Source organism: Falco punctatus (assembly GCF_963210335.1).
Source record: "Falco punctatus genome assembly, chromosome: Z".
Lineage (NCBI taxonomy): Eukaryota > Metazoa > Chordata > Aves > Falconiformes > Falconidae > Falco > Falco punctatus.
The window spans coordinates 85,959,055-85,982,593 of NC_137586.1; the positions used below are offsets into that span (position 1 = coordinate 85,959,055).

At 40.9% G+C, this 23,539-nt stretch overlaps 1 protein-coding gene and 2 long non-coding RNA genes across 4 annotated transcripts in view; 1 reads left to right on the plus strand and 2 right to left on the minus strand.

Moving 5' to 3' along the window:
- Nucleotides 1-23,539, plus strand: part of LOC308056743 — a 425,870-nt gene that overhangs the window by 297,834 nt on the left and 104,497 nt on the right. The gene's annotated exons all lie outside the window — the stretch shown is intronic.
- LOC308056733 (uncharacterized protein) lies at nucleotides 20-13,277 on the minus strand. Of its 2 annotated transcripts, XM_080372535.1 has the most exons (8): nucleotides 11,810-13,277; nucleotides 10,152-10,180; nucleotides 9,979-10,045; nucleotides 9,847-9,891; nucleotides 5,689-5,774; nucleotides 2,074-2,312; nucleotides 1,096-1,245; nucleotides 20-118 (listed from the first exon to the last, which is right to left on the minus strand). In XM_080372535.1, the coding sequence occupies exons 1-8, from the start codon at nucleotides 11,940-11,942 to the stop codon at nucleotides 76-78; spliced, it is 792 nt and encodes a 263-aa protein (XP_080228661.1). In that variant the 5' UTR covers nucleotides 11,943-13,277; the 3' UTR covers nucleotides 20-75. The 2 variants fall into 2 exon arrangements, with proteins under 2 accessions (XP_080228661.1, XP_080228662.1); XM_080372536.1 differs by lacking the exon at nucleotides 20-118 and having other exon boundaries at nucleotides 1,153-1,245; nucleotides 2,246-2,312.
- LOC308056744 lies at nucleotides 13,280-20,683 on the minus strand. The gene is made up of 3 exons (XR_013924955.1): nucleotides 20,164-20,683; nucleotides 17,691-17,869; nucleotides 13,280-15,716 (listed from the first exon to the last, which is right to left on the minus strand). It is a non-coding gene; the product is annotated as an uncharacterized lncRNA (long non-coding RNA).

The window sequence follows — 23,539 nt, forward strand, 5'->3', positions numbered from 1 at the left end:
GTTGATCACTATATAAACACTGCTCCCATCTAAGTGATTAAAAGTTGATAGAAACTGTTTATCAATAACTTAGTTTTACAGTACCTTGTTCTTTTCACTCCCAGTTGTTGCTGCAGGTCTAGAAAACAGAAATATATTTCAGTACTGGAATGCTTACATTGCAGTATGAATAATACCTGAAGTTCGTTTGAAAACTTCATTTCAGAAGTGAATTAAACGAAAATCTAGTATAGTAACTTTGCTAGATATAGTTCAAGACTGAAACAATTATTGTGTGCTATTATGTCTATTGGAAGGCCAAGTTTTCCGCAAGATATTAAGCAAATAGTTGAAATAACTGTTCTCTCAACTTCACACAAAGTGACAGAAATCTTACAGGTACAGATATGTAGCTATACGGTTATGTGCATTCCCTGTTTAATACCAGGGGTTCAGCTCTCTTCAGCACCGACAATCCTCCTACAGGTCAAAGAACTGTAATTTTGGATTCTCTGGTGTCCTGGGTCTGGCTGGGATGCAGCTTATTTGCTTCGCAGCAGCCCACACAGCGCTGTGTGTTAGATTTCTGACCAAAACAGCGTTGATAACACACCACATTTTTAGCTAGTGCTGAACAGTGTCAACAACTTTTCTTTCTCACTTTGCCACAACCCACACAAGTAAGTTCAGGGTGGGCAAGAAGTCAGGAGGGTACACAGCTGCAAGAGAAAAGGTGGAGCGGGGAGCAGGGCAAAAAATCCCGAGATACCTGCAGTGAAAGAGTGATGTTGCTTTTCTGTAAGTCTCTCCTCGCCCTTTTTAAACACAGGTAATACTTCTATGCCTGTGCACATGCTCATGTAATTAATCAGAATTTGTGCACGTGACCTTATGGGTAACTTGGCCAGCATGCTCAAAGCACTCTAAACAAAAGGGAAGTTTTTGTCAACACCAAGTGCACCAGGTAGCCTGGTCACACCAAAGAACAAGAATCTTCATATGCATCAGGGTTACAAAAAACCTCAACACACAACAAAAACCCAAACTTGCCTCTAGCTCTTAGGTCAATTTGCATCATTAAGTAAGTTTTGTTTTCAACATTCCTTATATGCATACCTTCCTTCATCCTGAGATGTTTCACTGGAAGTGCTATCATCCAGTACTTGACCATGATTGCCACTGGAAGAGCTCATCTGATGATGAGCCTTCTGCTTTGAAGGCTGCCTTCTACTTTTCTTTGCAACTTTGGCATTCAGGGCAATTTTACTGCATTAAACAGAAAAGGGGAAAAAAAAATCACCAAGTGAGTAGGCTTACAAAAAATATTTCTGTGAAACAGACATACTTAAGATGATGTCCAGAAATGACTGAGACAAAAAATATCTACTATAAAATGACAGACTTGACTGCAAAGATCGTGGAAGATACCCAAGTACTTAAAAAACCTGCCCCTAGGAGTGAGGGGGACACCTGGAATCTGAGCTAGATGCAGGTTAAGCTGGAATACCTATAGTATCCATGTTACAGAAAATCTAGAGCAGAGACTCCTTTGAAGGACAGACAGGAAAAAACTCCTGCTTAGGTTTACATAAAAATATGTGAGCCTCCTTTAGACTTTTGAGATTGGTTTGGTAATATCATCTTCTCCTGACAAAAGGCATATTATCTTAATGAAAAGATAAACACCAACTGCACGGAGATCACTAAAATCACCTAGAAAAGGGAGTAGTAGCAAACTGCAAGTTCCTACTTTTCTTTTCTAGGTGGCCATTTCCTACAAAAATAACTGCTTTTTCCAGTCTTCAGTTCTGGTTGTGAAGATGCATTTTGCCGCAGTATTGACAAGGAAATCACAGGAATTGGGGTGGGGTTTTTATTTTTTTTCCTTTTCTTTTTTTAGAGCAGGCAATAAATTTGAATATCGTGAGCATCATGTTTTCTAAAAAGACATTTTCTTCACTTTTTGAGAAGCAGTGGACTACTCACTATGGCTTTCACCACTGGGGAAACTACTTCAACTACTACAGTATTAGAAAACCTAAGACACTTACATAGTACTACAAATAAGAATTAGAGATTATTTCCTTAGCTTACCATTTCATTGGCATTTTAATCAATTTTGAGCTCTCCTCAGATGAAAAATTCTTTTTGCCTTTTTCTTCTATAGTGTTTTCATTCTCCATTTTCAAACAGTCATTCTTCCTTACAGTAATCTTTTGTTTCATTTGCTGATTAGTGATGTTGTCTGATGGTATATTTAATTTACCAAGATATTCCTGTTTTGCCACCGCCTGCACTTTTGAAATTCTTTGTTTGCTTTTTTCCTTCTCAACCTATAAAAAGAAAGTTAAGCTTCATGTATTTCTTAGTATTTCTAAAAGACAGAAACACCGCATCCAAGATTGATTAATTCAGGATTTACCCCTGAAATAATATAAAATTAGAGAAGCATTTTCACAAAATTACACTACAAAGCGTATTATGTCATTGAAAGTACTTTGAATTCACTCATGATTAAAGATAACAAGAATACAGCCCTTAGAAAGAAAACAATAGTATATCTTAAAACATGAGAACAACAAAAAAGTGAAAGCATTACTGATGGACAAAGAGTTAGGAGGACTGCACAATGTCAGTTGTAACACCGCCAGAAAAAATATCCAGTGGAACTGTGCTGGGCTACTGCTCCCTGAACAAGGGGAGGAAAAAAAAAAAAAAAAAAGATCCCACAAACACAAATGGTTTTACAGAGAAGAGGAATTTTAGTGAAAGGCAATGGAGACACACCATGCAGATATCACAGCACGTGAATTATTAGTCAAGACCCTGTTCAGAATCTATTTTCATTCTTTGATTCAGAATCAGAACCGATAGAATTGTATGGATTTCTTTTTAAGGCAATGTAGTGATAACTACTTGCACTGGAACCGAGTGCCACCTACTGTAAAACTGGAGCAATAACACATTCCGTTTTCCAAAAATGGGGAAAAAGACAACTCTCCACTGCCCTCTTTGTTCACAAGTAACATATTTCCATTAGAACAAAACCCAATTTGTAGGAAGCATCTTCCTTTAATGATGAATAGCTAAAGTGAACAGGACCATTGATCTGGAGCGAGATTAAAGAGTAGCAGGTGAACTACCTCTTTTGGCAGCTGTACCTTCTCTTTCTCCAAAGCCAGGAATACTATTTGCAGCATTCCTACCTTACCCTTAAATCTTCCCGTATCTTGTTTTAGTTCTTCATCAAGACCAGCACGACGTATGATTGCTGAGCATTTGCAAAAAGACTTTCCATTTCTGCTTCTCCTATTTTGTTGTTGATAAAGCAGTCCCTGGGAAAATCATCACTAAATCCAGAGTCTTTTCCAAGTTCCCTCTCTGTTACAAAAAGTGCATTTTCACAACGTGGAGAAACTGTCTTATTGTAGGAATAATATTAGAAATGTCATCCAAAAGACTGGGTTTTAAGCTGTATCTCAGGGAGTATTCAGGACCTCCCACTACGTTTCTACTACTTCCATTTGCTAGAGGCACCTTTGTATCATCCATATTATTTGTGCAATCTCCTTCATCTGTACTCCAGGTATCTTCCGTGTTTGCATTTCACTTATCTTGATCAGAAAGGACACCAAGACTCGGATTACTGTTTCCATTTTGGGTACTTTTCCACCTAGCGTAAGTTTAATGTCTCCAAATTCACCTTTACTTTCTAAGCTGTTACTTGATTCTGTTGCATGAGACGAAACGTGAGAACTCTTCAGCTCAGCACTGAAGGCATCTTCTGACATTTCTTCCACAAGGGAAGGAGTTTTCCCAGTTTCATTAATTTCACCAAGCAGCTGCTTTAGCTCTGCTGTAACGTTTTTAAAACTTGTTTTCAATTCCCTCTTCTCATTTTCAACCCACATTCTTGCATCTCTTTCTTTCCAAGGTTTTGGACTTAGAACTGCTTGTCAGCACTGTGCAATTCCTCATTTTCTGATGTGAAATTTCTGCCTTATCAGTGTGATTTTCATGTGCTGTTTTTTCTATCAAGTTGATAGTTTCTAAAATACATTTATCCTTAAGTAAACAGGTACAGACAGAAAGATTATCAAGAAAAAAAAAATTACTGTTGCTGTATGCAATTTCTGTTGCAAACTCATCATATAATAGAAATAAGGCATTTTGAAAGCCATTTTTATAAGAAAAATCAAGGGACACCAAATGAAAGGTTCACTGCACACCATCTTCTTAACAAGAGAAGGACTCAGAGACAGCAGTTTCTTGGGTTAGGTTTGCCTAGGCATTAGGGTTGCTTTTACCTTTTAGCCTGCTTGCTTTCTGTAACTGCTGGCGCTTGTCAGAAAGCATGTTTATTTTTCATGTTTTATTGCTTTAATACCATTTTTCATTAAAACTGTCAACATTTTTCTCACCCACCCTCCTCCCTCCATCGTGCTCTACCGTCTGGCATTGTACAGTCCCCGGCCACCTAAGCTAACCCAACGGGAATGAACATGACAAGCTTCTTACCATTCACCACACAGAGAACTGGCTAAGGGAGGATTATTTCTTCACCCAAGCTTCAGAAATAATAAATTCCACTCCAAGGTGCAAAGGAAAGGATTTATTAGGGGAACCTGCCTGCTCCTGCCCTCATCCCAGAAATCAGGAACTCAAGCTCGCAGGAAAACCGCACCATGCCTTAACCCTACCCAGCCCCCTCAAGTCCCAGTCCCCATGCTCTGTTTCTCAACAGCTCCAACTGCTTCTGCCCCGTGTCACAGTCCTGCCCACACGCCCCTTCCCCTCGTGGTGCCTCCTGAACAGGGCCTGCAGCCTTGGTGTCCCAGCGGGCTGAGACCGTCATGCTCCTCGCGCTCCTCTCTTGTCAGCCAGGCCCTGTTCTCCCGCGGCAAAGACCCCTCCGCTCACAAGAGGGAAGGAGCACCTCAGCCAGCCACCACCTGTCTCACCCTCCCCCTTCCCAAGCTCACTGGCCAACTACTACCACCTTGCAACAGGCTTAAGTCCTGCGCTTTGCCTGTTGGAATTAGGCACGTCCCTCTCTCATGATGCCCGGCTGTGGGGTGGAAATCATTTGCTACGCTGTCCCTTCGGGTGTTCCAGAGGACGCCAGACCCCGCTGTGCAGCCCTGCCCCGCACACCCGCCACAAGCAGGACGCCTGCCTTATTCCCCTCCAGGATACCCTCTGAGAAAAGCCTTTTCAAACACTTCAAGTGGCCAAACAAGAGCACATTTTGCAGAGGCTGGGGAAGCATCAGAAAGGTCACCACATTTCAAGGTGTTCTCTTTGACCTTTGTCTTACAAAGAGGAAGACCGGCATGTTTCATCAAACAGATCAGCATATTATAGACAAATCTCCCTCTTCACTTGAATGTGCATTTTGCACAGGCAAAAAAACCCCACATGTGGCCGCACATTTGTTTCTTAGCAGTGCACAAGAGGAAAAACACCCCTCAAAATGTAAGCACACCAACCGAAAACAAATTAGTGTAACAGCAAGCATCCGACATAGTGACAAGGATTTTACCCCACCATAAGACGACTGTATCCAACTCTCCTTCAGACTGTAACGCAGCCTTCACCTACAGGACTCTCCCTTCAGCATTATTCACTGACTGGTAAGTTTTCTTTACCTTAGTGTATAATACAACTTACTGAATCAGACTGTAATCCAAAATATTTGGGCTTACATACCTGCACCCCACAATATTCAATGGCATCCTTCACGTCGTCTTTTTCAGCTGATGATGACATATGAAAGGTAGACCCCGAGTTCTCACCTGCAGTGAAAATCCACACATTTTTATAACCAGCATGACTTAATACTACTTATTTACACCTAGAGTGCATCTTGAATCATCCTACTTGTGACAAAAATCTTAACATAAAATCAATCCCCTCAAATTTGTGCACTCCGAGAGAAAATTATCATAATACAGATTTAAGATGCATCTGGGTGAATTCCTTTCTTCCAAGGCATTCTACTTTTTAATGTATAAGGGAAATTTGCTGAAAATCACTATATATGGTCACAACTAGGCCATTCCTGTTTCTTAAACACGCACAACGTCTCTCATACATAGATATACACCCCTGTATCTCTGACACACTGTGCACCACACAGTATTCCTCCAGCAATTTCAGTTTCCCTATGTGTTGCGCACAGAAAATCATGAACAACAAAGTCACAGGCTTGAAATCTTGAAGACCCCAGCTTTATTCCTTGCACAACACAAATGTGTCTCTAGACACGGATCTAGACAGAGTATTTCAGTCAAACTGCTGCCCCATCTGTTCCAGAAGACATGGACGGGCCACTGAATGAAAGACAGGCTTGTGAAGTGTGGAGAAATAACCCATGATCCGGATGTTTTTACTGTTGAAAACTGGATTCCATCCTCTCCTCTCTCAGAATTTCTACGTAATACTGGACAGGTCACAAACTCCTCGGAAGCAGGCACTCACTCAGTCTGGGCTCCCCATTATGGGGTGCCTACCTTGAATCTCTGTTATATCTGAGAACTGGACTCCAGATAGTTCCAGACACAATTTAGAAGCAGCAACTCATTGTATTGTTTGTGTGGAAGGCACACTGAACATTTTGAAGGAACAAGTATTCAGAAAGAAACAAGTCCCAGCAGGTCAAGTGTGGCATCTAAAACCAGAGATGGATTCTTTTCACCTCAATCACTTAATCTCCTTTCCTGCTCCATAATCCTATGGCTTCTACCTAATAGCCTTTCAATACACAAAGCTTCGCTGCTGGAGAGGGACACAACATTCTTCCCACAAGAAAAGCAAGCAAGACAGGAAGAACATAGATAAAATCATAAAAATACAAAAGGGTTTACTATTTATGAGTCACAGGGCCAACCTCACTCTTGGCATTTTCTCCTGTAGGTGACTCCTTTTACAAACTTTCATTGTCTATGTGCTACTCCTAGAAGCCTCTCCACCCAAGTACAGCAGCAGGTGGTCAGTCGGTCAGACAGACGGGGCTGCTCCTACTCTGCTTCCATGAAGGTACGCTTACCAGACTTCTTCTGTCACTTCACCAATGCTCACTCAGGTCACAAACAGCAAAATGCAGGCAGCTTCCTGCCATATAATTTGATATGCGTCATCACCCCCGTCATGTAACATGGGCACCACAATTTTGCTTAGAAGATAGACTTGAATATTTTGTGTATGCAGGAGAGCTGTGACACCTCTCCTGTCTGCACAACACAGACTGAATAAGCTTTTCTGGTCAACTGTATCTGCCTGAAAACTGGATAAAAGCAGACCTGCGAGCACCCAGAGGTTTGTACTGCCCTTCTAAGGATGCAAGTCACATTCTCTGTTCAGAGTACATAGGTGCCTTCGTCTTTTGGATTCTGTTTCAGAGTGCAGTCACTTTAAAATTAGGCGCCATGCTGCTAGAATGAAAAGCAACCCTAACTCCTGTTCAGCCTTGCCCATCACGGTCAACAGGAAAGATTTCCGCAGCAGCTATTTGAGTCTGAAGTCTCCCTTTTTAGATAAGATTTTAATAACATTGGAGCCCCTAAGAATCCTTTTCCATAGGGTTTAATCAATCTTGACATTTCTGTATGATGGGTACAGAACAAGGAAGAAGCAGGAAAGATGAAAGGCTACAGTGTTCTTCTATCTGCAAAATTCCAGTTCTCATCCTGTCAGTAACTCTAGTCAGTAATTATTTTTCCAACCACTGGAAAAATAACTCAAAAAAATCAACTAAAAAGCTAAGGACTTCTCCCATTAGCTGTTGCAAGTAAAATTTCTTCTTTTCTTGGAGCAGTAATTCATGAGTCTATTTTCTGTGTTATTGGCTTCTGTCAACACTGTGAAAGAGGATGACTCTTCATTGTCAAGAGTTCTTCACTTTTAGCACAGGGAGAAATTCTTAGTTAAAACACTGGCAGAACCCTACTCCAAGGCTTCTGAAGAGCCCGTCATTCAAAAAAATGTATGTAAAAAATTCACAGGGTAAACCAGATTCCAGTATTTTTGCCTGTCATTCCCCCACCTTTTACTCTGTCTGCTCTCTAGCTAGCATTGAAAGATGACTTCTAGTCATCGTAGTTCTTTCCAATTAGTCTTTACCTCTCCACTCTATTCTGAGACTTCCCTCCTCATAAATTGTACATAATCTACATAACGACTTTTTGCAGATTACAGTGGACAGCAGCTACTTTGCTATACAGAAAACATGAGAACACCGCTATTTTATTTTGACTCAAAAATAATTTTAAGAATGTATTACTATGAGTCAGTAACAAAGTAAATAGAATAGGAAATTCCATCTCTCATTGGATATTTAATTATGCAAGATACTGTACCTGTTCTCCAGATTTATGAAATCAAGTTGTCAAGGATGGCATTCAACCCCTTTAGAGTCAGAAATATTTGTGCTGCAGGAATCACGATGCTTTGCTGAAGCAATCTAAATTGCTTAAACCCAAATCCAAACATAAAATGTTTGAAAGAAAGAAATTTTTACATCTACTTCTTAGCACCTGACCTTCAAGATAACATATGGGTAAAAACCAGCATGACGCAAATGAATAAAGCCACACAGGAAAAACAGCTGACATGAAACGAGCCATGAAAAGGCAACCTTTCCTTTCTGTGTTTGTAAAATTGTAATGTACTGGTCCATTATGGGGCTACACTCCACATTACTGTGGAATACAGACATAACCAAAACTCACGTTTTAACTGAACAACCTGTAACAAATATCTGTGTCTTACCAGAACACCGTCACTGCAAAATAAAGGGCAAAAGGGGACCTGTTGCTTACCCATTGCAAACACATGAAAGGGAGAAGAGCGAGAGGAGAAGGAGGGAGATACTTCTAGAGAGAAGTTGCATCTCTATTATTGTCCAACGAACAACAACACTTTTCTTTTCTTCCCCTAAAGCAAAGATGCCAAAGAACTTGGAACTATTTGTATTCTATACTTAGAAGTTACAAGTCCACTTACTTGTCTACATATCTGTTCACCTCTCTCTGGTTTATATTGTCAATAGCTAATTGTAGAAACTCTAAAACCTGAGTGGCAAATTGTTTCTCATCTGATTAACAAGTGTGATTAATACAAAATACAACACAAATTATCAAATATGCAAATTGATAAACATTAGAACAAAGACATTCAAAACCCATTAAGGTTACATATCCTCTCTCCAATACATAGCCAACCAGCTAGCCGCTTCAACTTTAGCCTTGTTTCCGAAGAAAAGAGAATTCCTGAAACACGCTGCCACTAATTTCCTCCCATCTTGTCTCTCTTCCTCACTTCCTTCCCCTGCCTCTGAGCCTGCTGGTCATTTTCCATCAAACAAGAGAGGGAAGCCTCAGAAGAATGTGTTTGTACATGTTTCAAAACAACTGCCAGGCAGGTAGAGAAAAGCCAGGCAAGTAATAATTCCTGAAAACTACAGCTACAGCACAAGCCCAAGAATTACCCTCTGTGGCTCACCTGCAGCTCCTGGACAGCCTAGCCTACAGATCCCTAGCCTGGAATCAGCCACAGCACATGCTCAGAGAACCAGGAAAGTCAGGAAGGGGGGGTTTTGAGAAACTGAAAGAAAAGCAAACTTCAGGACTGCCTGAAAAGGGGAAATGACAGCAAGTACGGTGTAGGAAGCGTACATCACGGAAGGGTATGGACAGTGCTGAACAGCAGACTAGAGGAGGGAGCAAACACATACACAGAGGTATATTTCAGTACTCCTTCTGCTCCCGGGATGCCTTGCTAGAGCCATTCATTTAATATTAGAAAGAAAATTGCAAGTACAAAGTGTCTGTCCATAAAAGAACACTACAAAGAGATTGTTATGAATACCTTCAACACCTTCTGCATCTCCTAAGCCAAATTCCTCCAATAGATCTGCAAAACAAATCAGATGCTTTAATAAATACTCCTATCTAGAAAGACTATGAAGCTAAACCCAGAACCACATGAAGTGAACATTACCTGATTTCTGTTGCTTTTTGTTAGGAGAGGTTTCATTCCTTTCCAAAACAGATTCAGAGGTCTTCAGCTATGAAAGACAATCCAATGACAAAAAAAAAATATCACACTTAAAGTAACTACATAATATTTAATGAGCAGAACAAGTAGTCAGTCTGACATGAACAAATACTTACCTGGGAATTGTTGGGTTTCTCCAAAAAGCCTGGAAGTGAAAAATGTTTTAGAAAGTGTTATTTTATTTAATTTTTATTTAATTCATAAAATTTTTACTCCATTCAACATCAGTAGTTTCTACAACTAAGTATTAGTTGCAAGCATTATTTCATCGAGACTGCAATACTTAACATTCAATTTACCTCATCATCCAGCATTTGTATCAGTATACAAGAAATGGACAATGCACGCTTCCCATCGTGACCTTGGATTTAAGAAATAATACTCACAGAACTAGGACAATCCATAGGCAGCAATAAGGATTTGCTTGTTAACAAAACAAGATCAAAATACTTATTTTGAGGAGCTGAATCCTGCTTTCTACAAAGATTATTTCAAAAGCCAAAGCTGGTCTGCTGTAATGAATTACCATAAAATAACACTACAAGTTATATAAAATAACAGCTCTATGACCGTGATGTTGAGGGATATTTTCCTTTCCATCAATAGGACAGAGAAAACATGGGTGCAGACATAGAAATCTCATACACATCATTCAATGAGGAAGAATCAAACTAGTTCTTATCAGGTTGTTCTGGTTCAGCTTGCAAGGAAAGAAAAAACCCAAATTACAATTGGTTGTAATCTGCATTTATAGCACAGTTCCAAATAGTTTCATTTTTTTAAAGATTTTTTTCCAACATTAAATCACTTACAAACCCACACAATCTACTGGCCCACCTACATTTCTCAAGTCCTCTGCTTTAGTCATCATAACAGTTTGAGTCCTCTCATGAAAGAAGCGTATGGAATGTTATTAAGAATGGCTCCATAGCAAAACTTTTGTATTTAAAAAAATAATTAAAAAACAAACAGCATTTGATTTCAGGAAACTTGGTGGTCTAGCAGTATGGAAATACCTTAGCAAGATTATCATAGTCACCTTTTATCCCCTTTTTACACTGATTTTAAACTCATCTTAGTAGATTCATACAAAGCAGACTTTCATGACAACTACTCGACAAGTAGATTTACAAACTCCCAAGAGCTTTTAAAGTTTTGCTTCCAGCTTACTAAACTAAAACTGGATTAGCTTCTTCAGCTATTCTATTGTACTTACACTACAAGCAGGACTGACCATTTAGTAAAAAGAAATCCTTCAGATAAGAGTTCTACCCCAACAGCAAAACTTCCCTGCCATTCTACACTGCAGATGCTCAAGAGACAGCATCACAAAGTACAGGCAGAAACCCTGAACTTTTAGTCACATTTTAGCTCCTAGGCAAAGCATAACAGAAAGGTATAAAAAACATTAAGGCGAGGGGGAAAAATGCTTAGCCAGATCATACCTTTCTCCTGCTACATTATCATCCAAGAATGTTTAGGTGTTCAGACAGGTCAGCCCTAAACCACATACACTTTCATCACTATGCCACAAGAACCTGAATCCAAAAAAATACAATCACATCCAAAGAACACACATCATGCAAACAAGGTAACTTCCTTTACAGCTTGCCAGAAAGCGCCGTGACAGCTGGTGTTCATTAACAAATACTAAGCACTTCATTGCTATAGCGCGCACCCACACCGTAAGTGCATTCTTAAGGCAGACATCGATAAAAGCTCACTTCAGCCTATACGTGTTTACAGACAAACATTTAGTCCACCAGGAAGTTACCAGTGTGGCGCTCCCCTGAAACAATCCGTGAGCGCGCTCCGTGTCTGTCTGCAGCTGGAAGCAACACACCAGGTGATCCTTCTTCCGGACTTTCAGAATCTGTCTGTGTAACATAAAACACGGGCGTGAGCATCGGTACAAATTCTCAACTCATTTCTATGCAAAATGTTCCTGCTAAGCCAACTTGCACAGCATGGAATCACAAAAGCCTTTGATCAGCCCCTTGGAAAGGGCACATCAGGACACAGTATATTGGAAAATCACAGCAGACTTGTGTGTTTTCAGATCTTAGGCAAAAAACTCACAACTCATCTAAACTATTCTGTCACGCTGGCAAACTGCACAGCCGCAAGAGAGAATTAACATGGTAACTCGAGCTGTGGGTGGTAACTGCAGGTCTGTGGGGGACCCAACTTTCGGACTGAACTGGTACCCCATACTCAAATTTGTGCTGGTGGTCCCCAGGCACACATCCTGCAGTGGGGAGCGAACACATTGCTACTCCCAGTTGCACGGGCTGAACAAAGACTATTTGGGCTGAACAAAGACGAGCAAGACAAAGCTTACGGAAACCAAGGCTACCTAAAACCACCCAATAATATTTTAGCCTTGTATTTTTAAGAAGGAGATGGGGAAGAGTTCCTTCTTCCTCACAAGAAAAGTCAGAGGGCGTAAGCTACAGACTCTGCCCGTTTTCTTCTTAACCCATTACCACAGACAGAACTAAAAGGGCAAACACAGCCAGCACGTGTGGTATTTCTGTTGAACGCTACTCTCAAAAAGGGCCAAAAAGGTAGAAAGGCTCTTTTCCGAAGCAGCTCATCATCTAGGCTGCAGACCCTAAGGGCAACCACTGAACACGTCAGCGGAACAGAGTTGTGTGGTGAAAAAGCAACAATCCCGCCAGCCCCCGTGAGGAGCTCAGACTATTTTAAGCAGCAAGAAACTTCACTGCCGCAATACTGTACCAGAAACCCAACTCCAAGGGCCAGTTGCCATGAGACCCAAATCATTAGCTCGACCTACCTTCACCCCAAGCCTCGCTGAACAGCTAGCACACAGCACAAGTATTTCAAGGGCCCCCAGTTACAAACATACAGCAGAACCAGGAGAAGGGGAAATAAGCCTCAGCCGCGGCAGGGCCCAAGCTCCGAGTGCTTCTGGATCTCACTCCCCACCCCCGCCCCACTGGGAACCCCGGTGTCCTTCACGGGAAATACCTCAGAATCCCAGGGAGATTCAGCATCTTCCTCTTCCTCTGCTCCCACCGCAGTCAGGGCACCTACAAAGGCAGTAAGAGGTGAGACACTGAGCCCTTCTATTTCACTCTGCTTTTCCCCATCACCCCTGCGCCCAAAAGATGCACAGCGGTTCTGTTGCTGAGGACAAACTAAGCAGTGAGTGTTGAATTCAAGGGTTTCTTCACACCCAGCGCACAACATACCACGGTACTTCCTTTGGATCGCCACCTCTCCAGCAGGAGATGGCTATGCACAACAGCTGACACAGCTACAAGCAGCACTGAAGACGTGTTTGGGTCACACTCAGGAAAAGGCTCCAGCACGCTGCAGCCCTGTGGCATACAGAGTTTAGGTCACCTGCTCTCCAGTCCACAGCTCCAGAAATGGCCACTGACTACCACCATCCACTGTACAAGAAGTACCATAGAAACACCACCCGACACATCTTCACGCTAAAATCACCAAGAAACAATGCTCCTTTTGTAGCACTACCAGAAAAGACCTTCCTTGACTAGCAGTTTTTACCCTGCACCTTCCCAGAAGGTAGACACCTAAGCATTGCCATTGAAAAAGAGGAGAGGCTCACAGCCCAAAAACTCACCCCAAACACACAACTTGTCTCTATCCCAGGGGGCTAACATCCGAATCTCTTCTCTACTAGGCACACGCAAGGCTCAGTCTCAGTAGGTTCCTGGCCAGATTAAACTATCTTCATTTCTCTGTTTTAAGCTAGTCCGTTAGGTAAAACTGATTCAGGATTCGCTCTTGTGGAGACATGCACACAAAAACCGGGAAAGGAGCTAGAGACCAGCGAGGGCACCCGTCCTAGCAGAGGGGAACTGCTGGTTCCAGCCTCAGCTAGGACTACTCACACTGTGCCAAATGCAGGCTTATGGCAAAATGCACAGACAGAAGAGCATGTATAGGCACAACACCTGGAATACAGCAGGTTCTGCCAGGCCCGCTCTGTAGCATTCGATCAGCAGCTACACACGCTCTGGTAACATCTACCACACCACTCTACTCTCTGGAGACAGACGATGGAAAGTGTGCCTTCTCCTCCTGCTCCAAGACCTGAGGTGAGTACCAGAGTGCTCAGCCCTGACTGACATGGCAATGCTTTCGAGCACACACAAGCGTGGCACTGGAGAGACTTTCTACGTTTTAAAACTGGACAAGGTGAGGCACTGGAACAGAACAGCTTTCTCTCAGATTGACTCAAATCTTTCCCAGGCTTCAGCCAAGAGCAATCACAACTTTTCAGTCTGACAGTACGGGCCAGAAAGGGGAATACTACTGTCACACCCAAGACTCTCTAATCCTCCTCTTTTTCAACTGTGCGTTTTGTTCTGATTGGTTCAAGGAGAACACAGCAACAAAACCAAGAATGACACCTGCTCCATGTAGCATCGTTTGGAATCCAAGGCCACAATTTGTTCTTCAGGAACGAATGAAAAGGAACAAAAGCTACTTTCCTCCTTGCCAATGCCCACTAGGGTTCACAGGCAAGGGAAAAACTTACTGTTTCAGAAGTCAATCACCATTTCAGTTCATTTACTGTGCATTAATATTTATAGAGGAAGAACTGGGATCAGTATTCACTAACTCACTTCTCTCACCAGTGTTGTCTTTGGAAGCACTGTGGACTTGATGGCTATCATTACAAATAGAGTTTTTCACACCCTCAACAACTGCAGTTTGTAGCTCTTCACCAGTGTCTTCCTTTTCCTGCTCCTTCTCCTCTTCTTCCTGTTCAGGTGATTTTTCCTAAAAGAGATTGACCAAACAGCTGGAAATAGCAGAAACAAGCACCTTCTTAGCCACCCATCGACAACTTTAAAAATGCTTTTCCTGTGTAAGACAACAGGGAAATTTTGTTGAGCTTTGTTTTACAAGGCCTTCAGTTTTTCCATGGGAATCTCTGAGGAGATAGCAATGACATTAGCCCTAAGTCATTAGCCCTGGCTCTGCAAAGCTCCTGAGAAGCAATTCTTCATGTCAGCCTAATTCTAGCTTTCATTTCAGTTACATTGTTTTGGAACACGCTCCTTTTCCTGTACTTTGCTCCAGGAAAATCACTAACTTCCTGCTCTCAATCTTACTCAAACTTTTTGGTTCCTCACTTTCAGCCATCACACCAGGTATTTTACTAAATGGCAATAAATCTTGACAGATAAAAACTGTACATACAACTGAGAAAAAATGAATTTATTTCAGAAAAATTATACTGCCTATTTGTTTTCCTGCAAAACCACTGCAACCAATAAAATAATATTGAAAATACTGCCCAATATTATTCTTATACCTAAGAAACTGCTTTGGTTAGGAGTAAAGGCATTTTCTAATATAAAAAAAAGGATGATCAAAAGATGGATATACGTGAAATATTAACAGAAATCCAGTTTACCTTTTGGTTCTTACCTTTATCACCCTTAGAAAATACCTTTGTGATTGAATCATCCTTATATAACTTACTTTGGTGCCTGAGTGAAATGCTGCTCTTACATTTTCTTCATGCCTATTCAAGCACAAGTTTTCACTTTCTTGTTTCAGTGCTTCACAGACTTTATTATCTACTTCACATTGCTCTTCTTCTGTATCTTCATCATCCACATGTTCAAGAAAGACAGAGTTTGGTCTTTGACTTTCAAGCCTTGGGTTTTTTCCTGCTGACAAAGAACTATTATCACTTTCAAAGCCATTACTGAAGCTTGACTTTTTCTCCTTAAGACCACAACTATCTGAGAGAAGCTGAAGTGTCTTTTTTCCAGTTTGTCATCTTAGATTCTGCAAAAAGGGAGTCATCATTTCTGTGAAACTTCACCTTGTCTTTTTTCCAGTTTGTCATCTTAGATTCTGCAAAAAGGGAGTCATCATTTCTGTGAAACTTCACCTGAATCATGCTTTTCTTGTTCCAACTTTCTTGTTTATCTTGCAAATTATTTAGATTTTGAAAGACAGTTTGCTTTGGTACTGACTTGCAAGATACTTCATTATTCACCGTCTTTGGAGACATGGCAGTTATGTCAAAACAACAAAAGGAGTTATGTAAATGGCAACAGGCATGTTACCAGATGAATGGAGTAATCTGGGAATGTCTGGAAAAGGAACCAAGTCAAGGATGGGCAGGATGGAGGAAGGACTTGGCCAGGGACAAAGGCTTAGGAGGGGATTAATACCTTCATTTTAACAACATGACTTATTTTTTCTGAAGTGACCAAGTGCTGTGTTTTCAAAATGCTACTTTTCTCATTTACTAAAGGAAAAGAATTGTTTAAGAAACTACTTAGCAAATCTACTTTTATATATTAGTATACTATGCAATCTTTTCCAAATAGCTTACTGTTTTTCCTGAACTGCTGGGAAACATTCATTAACAATGTCAAATTTGGCTTCTGCAGCTTCTGTAAATAAATGATTTTTTTTTTTTAGAACACTAACGACAACAACAAATCCTTTGGTCACATCAAATCTTGAACACTAAATGTAATCAGGCTGTCCTTTTGATAGTGGTCAGGTGTTGGCTCCATCCTATACTTCTAACTACAAAAACACTCCTCACATATGCAATTCAGTAAGTATTTCACCCCCAAAATACCATGCAGGCACCCTTCTGAAAATTGTTTCCAAAAATATGGTTACATGCATAGCAGTTTTAAAAATCTGGGTTTAGTATTTGTAGTACTTCAGTAAAATTCAGTTATATTTAAGATCGCAGCTTCTGGATGCTTACTTGCAAGTGTGCACAAGGGAAGTAACTGTTAAGAACCCTAGGTTTAATGCATTAATTAGTCCCTGCAAGTACACTTACCAGAATATCCTTAAATTTCAAAAACATGCCATAAAAATGCATAATTTATATTTAAATCAGTGCAAGAAAATGAAATCATGTTAAAACTAAACATGCTTGCACCTCCAGTATTACAGAGTAGGTTGAACTAGAACACTGGTTCCTCATCGCTGCAGAATCCCAGAGCAACAGAACAGATGCTCCACACATCACTGCAGAAGTTAATAGTTCTTCAGAACACTAGCAAAAAAAGTAGGCCTGAGAGCTTGTAGCTGACAAAAAGAATACTACCTAAGCATTCAAAAAAAGAGGGAAAACATGCAGTGTGAAATTACATGCAAGCACAGAATGCCATCTCAATAGAAGAAAAAAAGATGACCCATTTGAGTAACTCATCCACTGAGCACTCTTGAGTAACCTGATGAGAAGGAAAGGAGAACTAGGTGATGAAGGATTTCAGTACAACTTCATTAAAAAGTGCCCTTTATCAGTTAGGATTCTATCACAAAATTTACAGGAAACATTAACAGTGTTTGGGGAAGAACAGAACAGGTTATATTAGTAACTTATAAACTTAAAATCCGACACAAATGACCAAGAACAAATAATACTGTGGTGGTTTATCTTGTCGCCTATTGCTCTTTTGCCTCAAATCACAAATCTACTGCATGATCTGCCACAGCTACAGGTCTTTTAGGAAAAACTCACAGCAGAAGAAAGGCTGGCAGGTCAGAGACTGCTTCTAAGGAGAAAACAATACTGGCTAGAACTGTAGTTTCTTTCAATCCCCCAGAAAACTTGCCTTCAGATCACTTATTTTTATAGGACATTTACTGTAAGTACACCATACCTTGGGAGTAAAATCGAGTTCTTCCTCAGAAGTGTGCCAACAGACATCACTCCCCTCTTTCTCCAAGCTTCTTAAAAAGTAAAGCAAAATGAGTACTGTGTCTCTCCAATCATTCCTCAGGTATGTGCTGGGTATGTTTAAAGTCTTACCTGAGTCTCCTTGCGACAAGTCATCTATTGCTGTTCAAACACAAATTGACATGTTGAAATTAGATTTGGCATGCTAAAAATTAAACAGCACATAGAAACATTTAACCTGGACATGTCATTAACATGTACATGTCATAACAGAATGAAACTTTGGGGAGTCAACTTAACGTAAGACAGCATGAATGAATGCATGCATTTCCAAACAACTGCTTTTTCAAGTCACACTGAATTGACAAAACAAAAAAGACTAGAGTTTTATCTCCTTTGAACTTTTATACCTAAAAGTTTAAGAACTACCTCTAAACTAAAAAAAAAACAGCATAGCATGAATATGCTACGTTAATAAACAGTTAACAAAATACTGGTGCTTTAGCAAGACAGTAAATAAATGAACTGCTGAAGTACTCATACTGCACACACAAGCACACACTATTGACAGAGATTTTACTGGTTTATATACTATACTAGCTGGTGCTCTACCCACTTACAGGTTATCCTGAAAAGGTAAAAAACATCAAAAAGCATAACCAAGATCTAAAGCTTATCCTCAGGTAGAAGAATCCCCAGCAGTTCTGTACGCTGCACCAAAAAGGGTATTCAACAGGCAAGACAGGCGTAACCAGGGCATTCTATGCTACGCTCCAAGCTTTCATCCATGTTAAGACAGCAACTTGCCCATAGGATCACAGGATAAATCAGGTCACAAGGGACCTCGGCAAGTTTCTCAGCCAACCGCCTCCTCAAAGCAGACTCGGCTCTGAGGTCAGATAAGGCTCACAGGGCTTTTTCCACTCTGATCTTGAACCATTCAAGGAGGGAGACTGCACAACCTCTCTGTTTTACTGTTCTCACCATGGTGAAGCTGCCCACATTCCATTAGAAATTCTCTTGTTTCCATTTATGCCTCTTGTACCTTTGCTTCATGTGACGCACCACTGGGAGGCACCTGTCTCTGTCTTCTCTTTACACGTACTGGAAGCTGCTGCTGGGTCCCCTTCAAAGTCATCTCTTCTCTACACTGAACAAGCCCAGTTCCCCCAGTCTCTCCCCAAAAGGCAAGTAGTCCTGTTGCTGGCAGAGTCTGATGGCCCTCCACTGAACTCGCTCACGGATGAAAGACCACTCTCTCTTGCACTGGGGGCTCAAAATTATACCCAGGGAGCTGGACACAACCCAGGGACTGCCAAGTAGCGGTGTACAATCCCCTCCCTCAGTCCCCTGGCTATGCTGCTCTTCATACAGCCCAGGACACCGTTAACCTTCTCAGCCGGCAGGGCACCCTGCTGGCTCATTCTCAGCTCACTTTCTGCCAAGACCCTCTGGCTATTCCCAGCAAAGCAGCTCTCCAGCCAGGCAGCTCCAGCACGTGCTGTAGCAAACGGTTGTTCCTTTCCATGTGCAGGACTTGGCATTTGCCCTTGCTGAATTCTGTTAAGACAGGCCTGACAGTCCATTTACCCAGCTTGTCAAGATCCCTCTGAATGGCAGCGTGGCCCAGATGCACATGTTGCAAACTCAACGACAGCGCACTCTAGCACACCACTGATGTACTAAAGAAATCTGAACTCTAGGAATCCAGCCTGAAGAGTGCGAAAACCTCTCAATTATCAACAACTAAGATGAAATAAAAGGCCTCTTCAATTCCCTGGACAGAAAGGAAAAAACCAAATAGAGCCTCCACATCGTATCCATTTCAGCATTCCTCAATTCCTCGATAATTAGTTCTCGTTAACTATCATCACAAAATGAAGTTGCTTATAAATAGGAGATTGGTGGCCTTCCATAAAGTTGTATGATGACAGCCAAACCGAGGTCTTAGACAAAATCATTAAAAGGAAAAGAAAACAAAGGGCATATCGTGTTGAGTAAGTTATCTGAACTTTTGCTTTCCATGGATAGTAACTTTAAGCAATGATCAAAACCAGTTCCCATTCTCCTTTAAAAAGCAAGAGAGAAAGTTTATGAGCTAGTTTTCAGACAGATCTTGATGCCCTACTGTAGAAATGGGATCTAGAAAAGTAGTGTCTAGGGATCACTTGTTTCTGCTTTAATTGAAGTCCATTTTCATTTTGGAGTAGCAGAAGAGCATTTTTTTTTTAATATTATTTACTATCACTAATGACACAAAGCTATCACTCAATTCAGTAATAAAGGACCCATGCAAAACACGTAAACAAAAAGCACCCAAAGCCTGCTCTCAAACCTAATTTATAAAACCAAAACCATCAGAATAGAGACCTCCAAGATAATAAACATCACAGGTGTGTTAGTATATGTACATCACACAACATGTTCCATAGTTGAAATGCTACTGTATAGAATACCTTTCTTTGGTTTTCCTGTTCTTGATGTCTGGCTAGGAGATTGTGGCATTCCTATATCCATTTAGGGAAAGGCGTGTCAAGGACAGACCAAACAAGGGCACCAGAATAAATGTGAATTCCCAGAAATCTGGAAAACATAACCAGTACATTAACAAAGCTATAGCAAGGGGAGAATGTACTGTGACCATCAGCCTACTCTACAGTTACAAGAAGTAGAAGCCAAACCTATCACAACCTACAGAACTCTACTCTTAAGGGACAGTGTCAAACAGTGTAACTTAATTTACTTGCTCCATTGTAAAATACCTATATTCCAATCTTTTGAAACACTGAAACAGATTCTTGGCAGTTTACTGTACTGCCAACTTTGTATTTCTCTCAGCTTGACTAGTCCTTGCTCAGCACTGACTGCCAATGCAATTCCTTCATATTTGTAGAGTGTTTTATACGTACGGCACACTTAAAATCCCTCTGTCTAAGCATCCCAAAAATCTGTAGGTGCCAACAAACTTTGGAGATACACTAGCCAGTTGTGTCGATGGTGCCGGATGCAAACACAGCCCCCTCCTACCTCAGTTTGAAGGTAAAAGCCCTGCATATATTGATTTGACCATGCTGAACTGTTCACATAGAGAAGCTACGCTACCAGCCAGAACGCAGGCATGACAAGCAGTCAGAGTGAATACCCTGTTCCCCCAGGGCTATAGGGCAGGCCACAACTGGACCAAAACGGGTGCACTGACTGGTGTGAGTGTCATGCATGTGTGCTTGTGTGTGTACGCGTGTCTATGTGTTGTGGAACAGAAGCTTTAGAATATAAATCACCATCCGCCTGCTCTACCCATCCTACTTAGTAAAATTTTATTTTTTATATCAATGAATGGTGTGGTTGTTATTGCAGCTACCCAACACCACATGTCTTTGTGACAAGGCCGTAACATTTGCCTCAGAGCAACAGGGAGTCCTGCTTATATTGATGTTACCACAAATATATGGAATGGATGTGGCAAGAGGACTCCTATCAAAAACACACATGTAAGAGTTAAAAAAAGGACCTCAAGATTGTTTCTCATTCCTTCTCCATTTCTCAATTTTCTTAAAAGGTGATACAGCAGATATAAAGCACACTGAAGAACTCGTTTCTTTTCCAAGAGCTCAAAGACAAAAAACCAATGGTTTCTGTAGGAACAATACACCAATACGCAGTGCAGCAGCTAAAAAAAGCTGCCACTGAAGACATACTAGAAATCTGAACCCTCGCTTTTAGAAAAAATGCATAATTACTTTTTGCCAAAGAAATTCCAACTTCAAATCTGAAAAGTCTGTCTTTCGATATACTAGAGGTGGAAGCCATTCATTTGGAGGTTTTTGCAAGTCTGTCTGCAATCAACAAAAAGGTTCATGTTCTGACAAAAAGTAAACACTCAAATAAGCATGAGCCAACCTCTTAAATATACTGACTTGCTCACTAGAAGCGAGTATTTTGAAGAATGTTCAACAAGTGCAAAAGGAATAAGGACTACATTGAAGATCCCAGAAAAACAGGAATGAAGAGCAAGATTAAAACAAAGAATTCAAAGTGGGTATTCCTCCGTTGTCTCAAGATCAGTCTAGCTTCTCCTCTAACAGGGGCTTCAAAGCTTTTACTGCAGCCTGTCAAAGGGACTCAGGATGCAGGACCTGCGCTTTGTGGGTGCAAGCAAGAGACTGCAGAATCAATGCCACCAAGTGCTCCCTGCATGCTACTAATCCCTCTCACTCAACAGGCCGGGGTCATTTTCTAGGAGACTGAGCACAAGGAGAAAAAGATTCGTACCACTCAAGAAAAACAAGCCCTACTATAAACAGTTTGAGACCACAGCACACTCTTTCTCCTCCCAAGTCCTTAACCCACATAAATATTCTCTTCACACTTACTAGGCCTCTTCAAGTGAGGATTTCCCATAACATTGTGGACTTATGCTAGTAGTATTACTGTCTTCAAGGAACTGAGCAAATTACTTGGTTCAAGAACCCGTATTTCCCTGAGGGCATATTAATTTTGGAATCACACAACAGTATTATTCTTCAAGCCACATATTTTAAAATAACCCAGGCCTGTCAGTCATCACAATGTGGTACCACAGCAATTATCTATGTGCACAGGAGGCAGCCACAGAGTGCTGTTTGGGTAAAAGCAACATTTTGTTGATTAAACTACCTGTACCAAGCCCTTTCCAAAAACAAAATAAAATATAAAAACCTCCGCATCTTCCTTCAGTCTATCAAGAAACTTTACACATCGCTGACTAGATCAAAATAACTATTCCTAAGTCAAAGGAACGAAGTTTGGCTCTAAATTAAATTCCCCTATCTGGGAAAAGTGAATTTGGAAAAATATGTCATGAAATATGAGCAAAACACGGGATATTTAAAAAAGGAGTAATAAACTGTGTTTGAACACTGTCTGCTGCCCATTTGCCACAAAGTTCTGATGTAACACCCTTAAAAAAACCAGAAAGGATAGAACTTCCCACCATAGGGCCTGAGATGTAAAGTACAAGACAGTTCATTCTATATTAAAAGATTAGTTTTCTAAGATTCCTCTAGGGCTATATGAGCTCATAAGCATAGACTGGATCTTAAAAATTAAGGAGTGGTTGGTTTTTTTTAAATTTAAAATGAACTCACTGAAGGAGCTGATTTTTTGATAACAAGGCAATTCAATTGTTTTTCTGGATCACAGGTTAATGTGGACTTTTTAACGTTTATTTCATAAAATTACTGGAAGTAAAGGTGTTATTTATTTTTACTGGAAATCAAACTACGTCCATGAAGATACAGTACACACAGAAGTTGCATTATTGTTTCTAACAAAGTGACTTTTCCAAGACGATTTTTCCTAAGTATGTCTCTACAGCACCTACACAGAAACAATCGTAACTGATGCTGAGAAATAAGACAACTCACTAAAAGCAGCTTAGTGCAGGTGAAACTATTAATATTAGAACACCACTGCACAAACTCAGTGGATATCAACAAGACATGTACAGTCCTGCTAACTCATCTGTTGCTTCCCAACTACAGGAAGATGAACAACTACTCAGGATGAACCTACTGCTTTTGCAATTCGTTTTCACAATCTGAATGGCCATCTATAGGTACAAGTACACACCCCAAAACCAAAACCACTCTCACCTAGTTCCTTCCCTGTCCCCCTTCTCTCTCTGTATGAAAACCTATACAGATGGGCAATCTGGCAGGCAGAACACAACAACCCGGTAAGTGGGCCCGTAGCACACAAACCGCAGCTGCCTTCACCCCTGACAAGAAGCACCTCCAACCAGCAACAAGTCAGCATATTCACAAAGCTTCTTGCGCTACCCCACCTGATGCC

Excerpts from the sequence above, each read along its gene's own strand:
- LOC308056733 (XM_080372535.1), bottom strand. The coding sequence starts at position 11,942 with ATGCTCACGCCCGTGTTTTATGTTACACAGACAGATTCTGAAAGTCCG. Across the intron at positions 10,046-10,151 it reads AGAAACCCAACAATTCCCAG|CTGAAGACCTCTGAATCTGT; the intron begins GTAAGTATTTGT and ends TGTCTTTCATAG. Across the intron at positions 5,775-9,846 it reads AGATGCAGAAGGTGTTGAAG|GTGAGAACTCGGGGTCTACC; the intron begins GTATTCATAACA and ends TTTTCACTGCAG.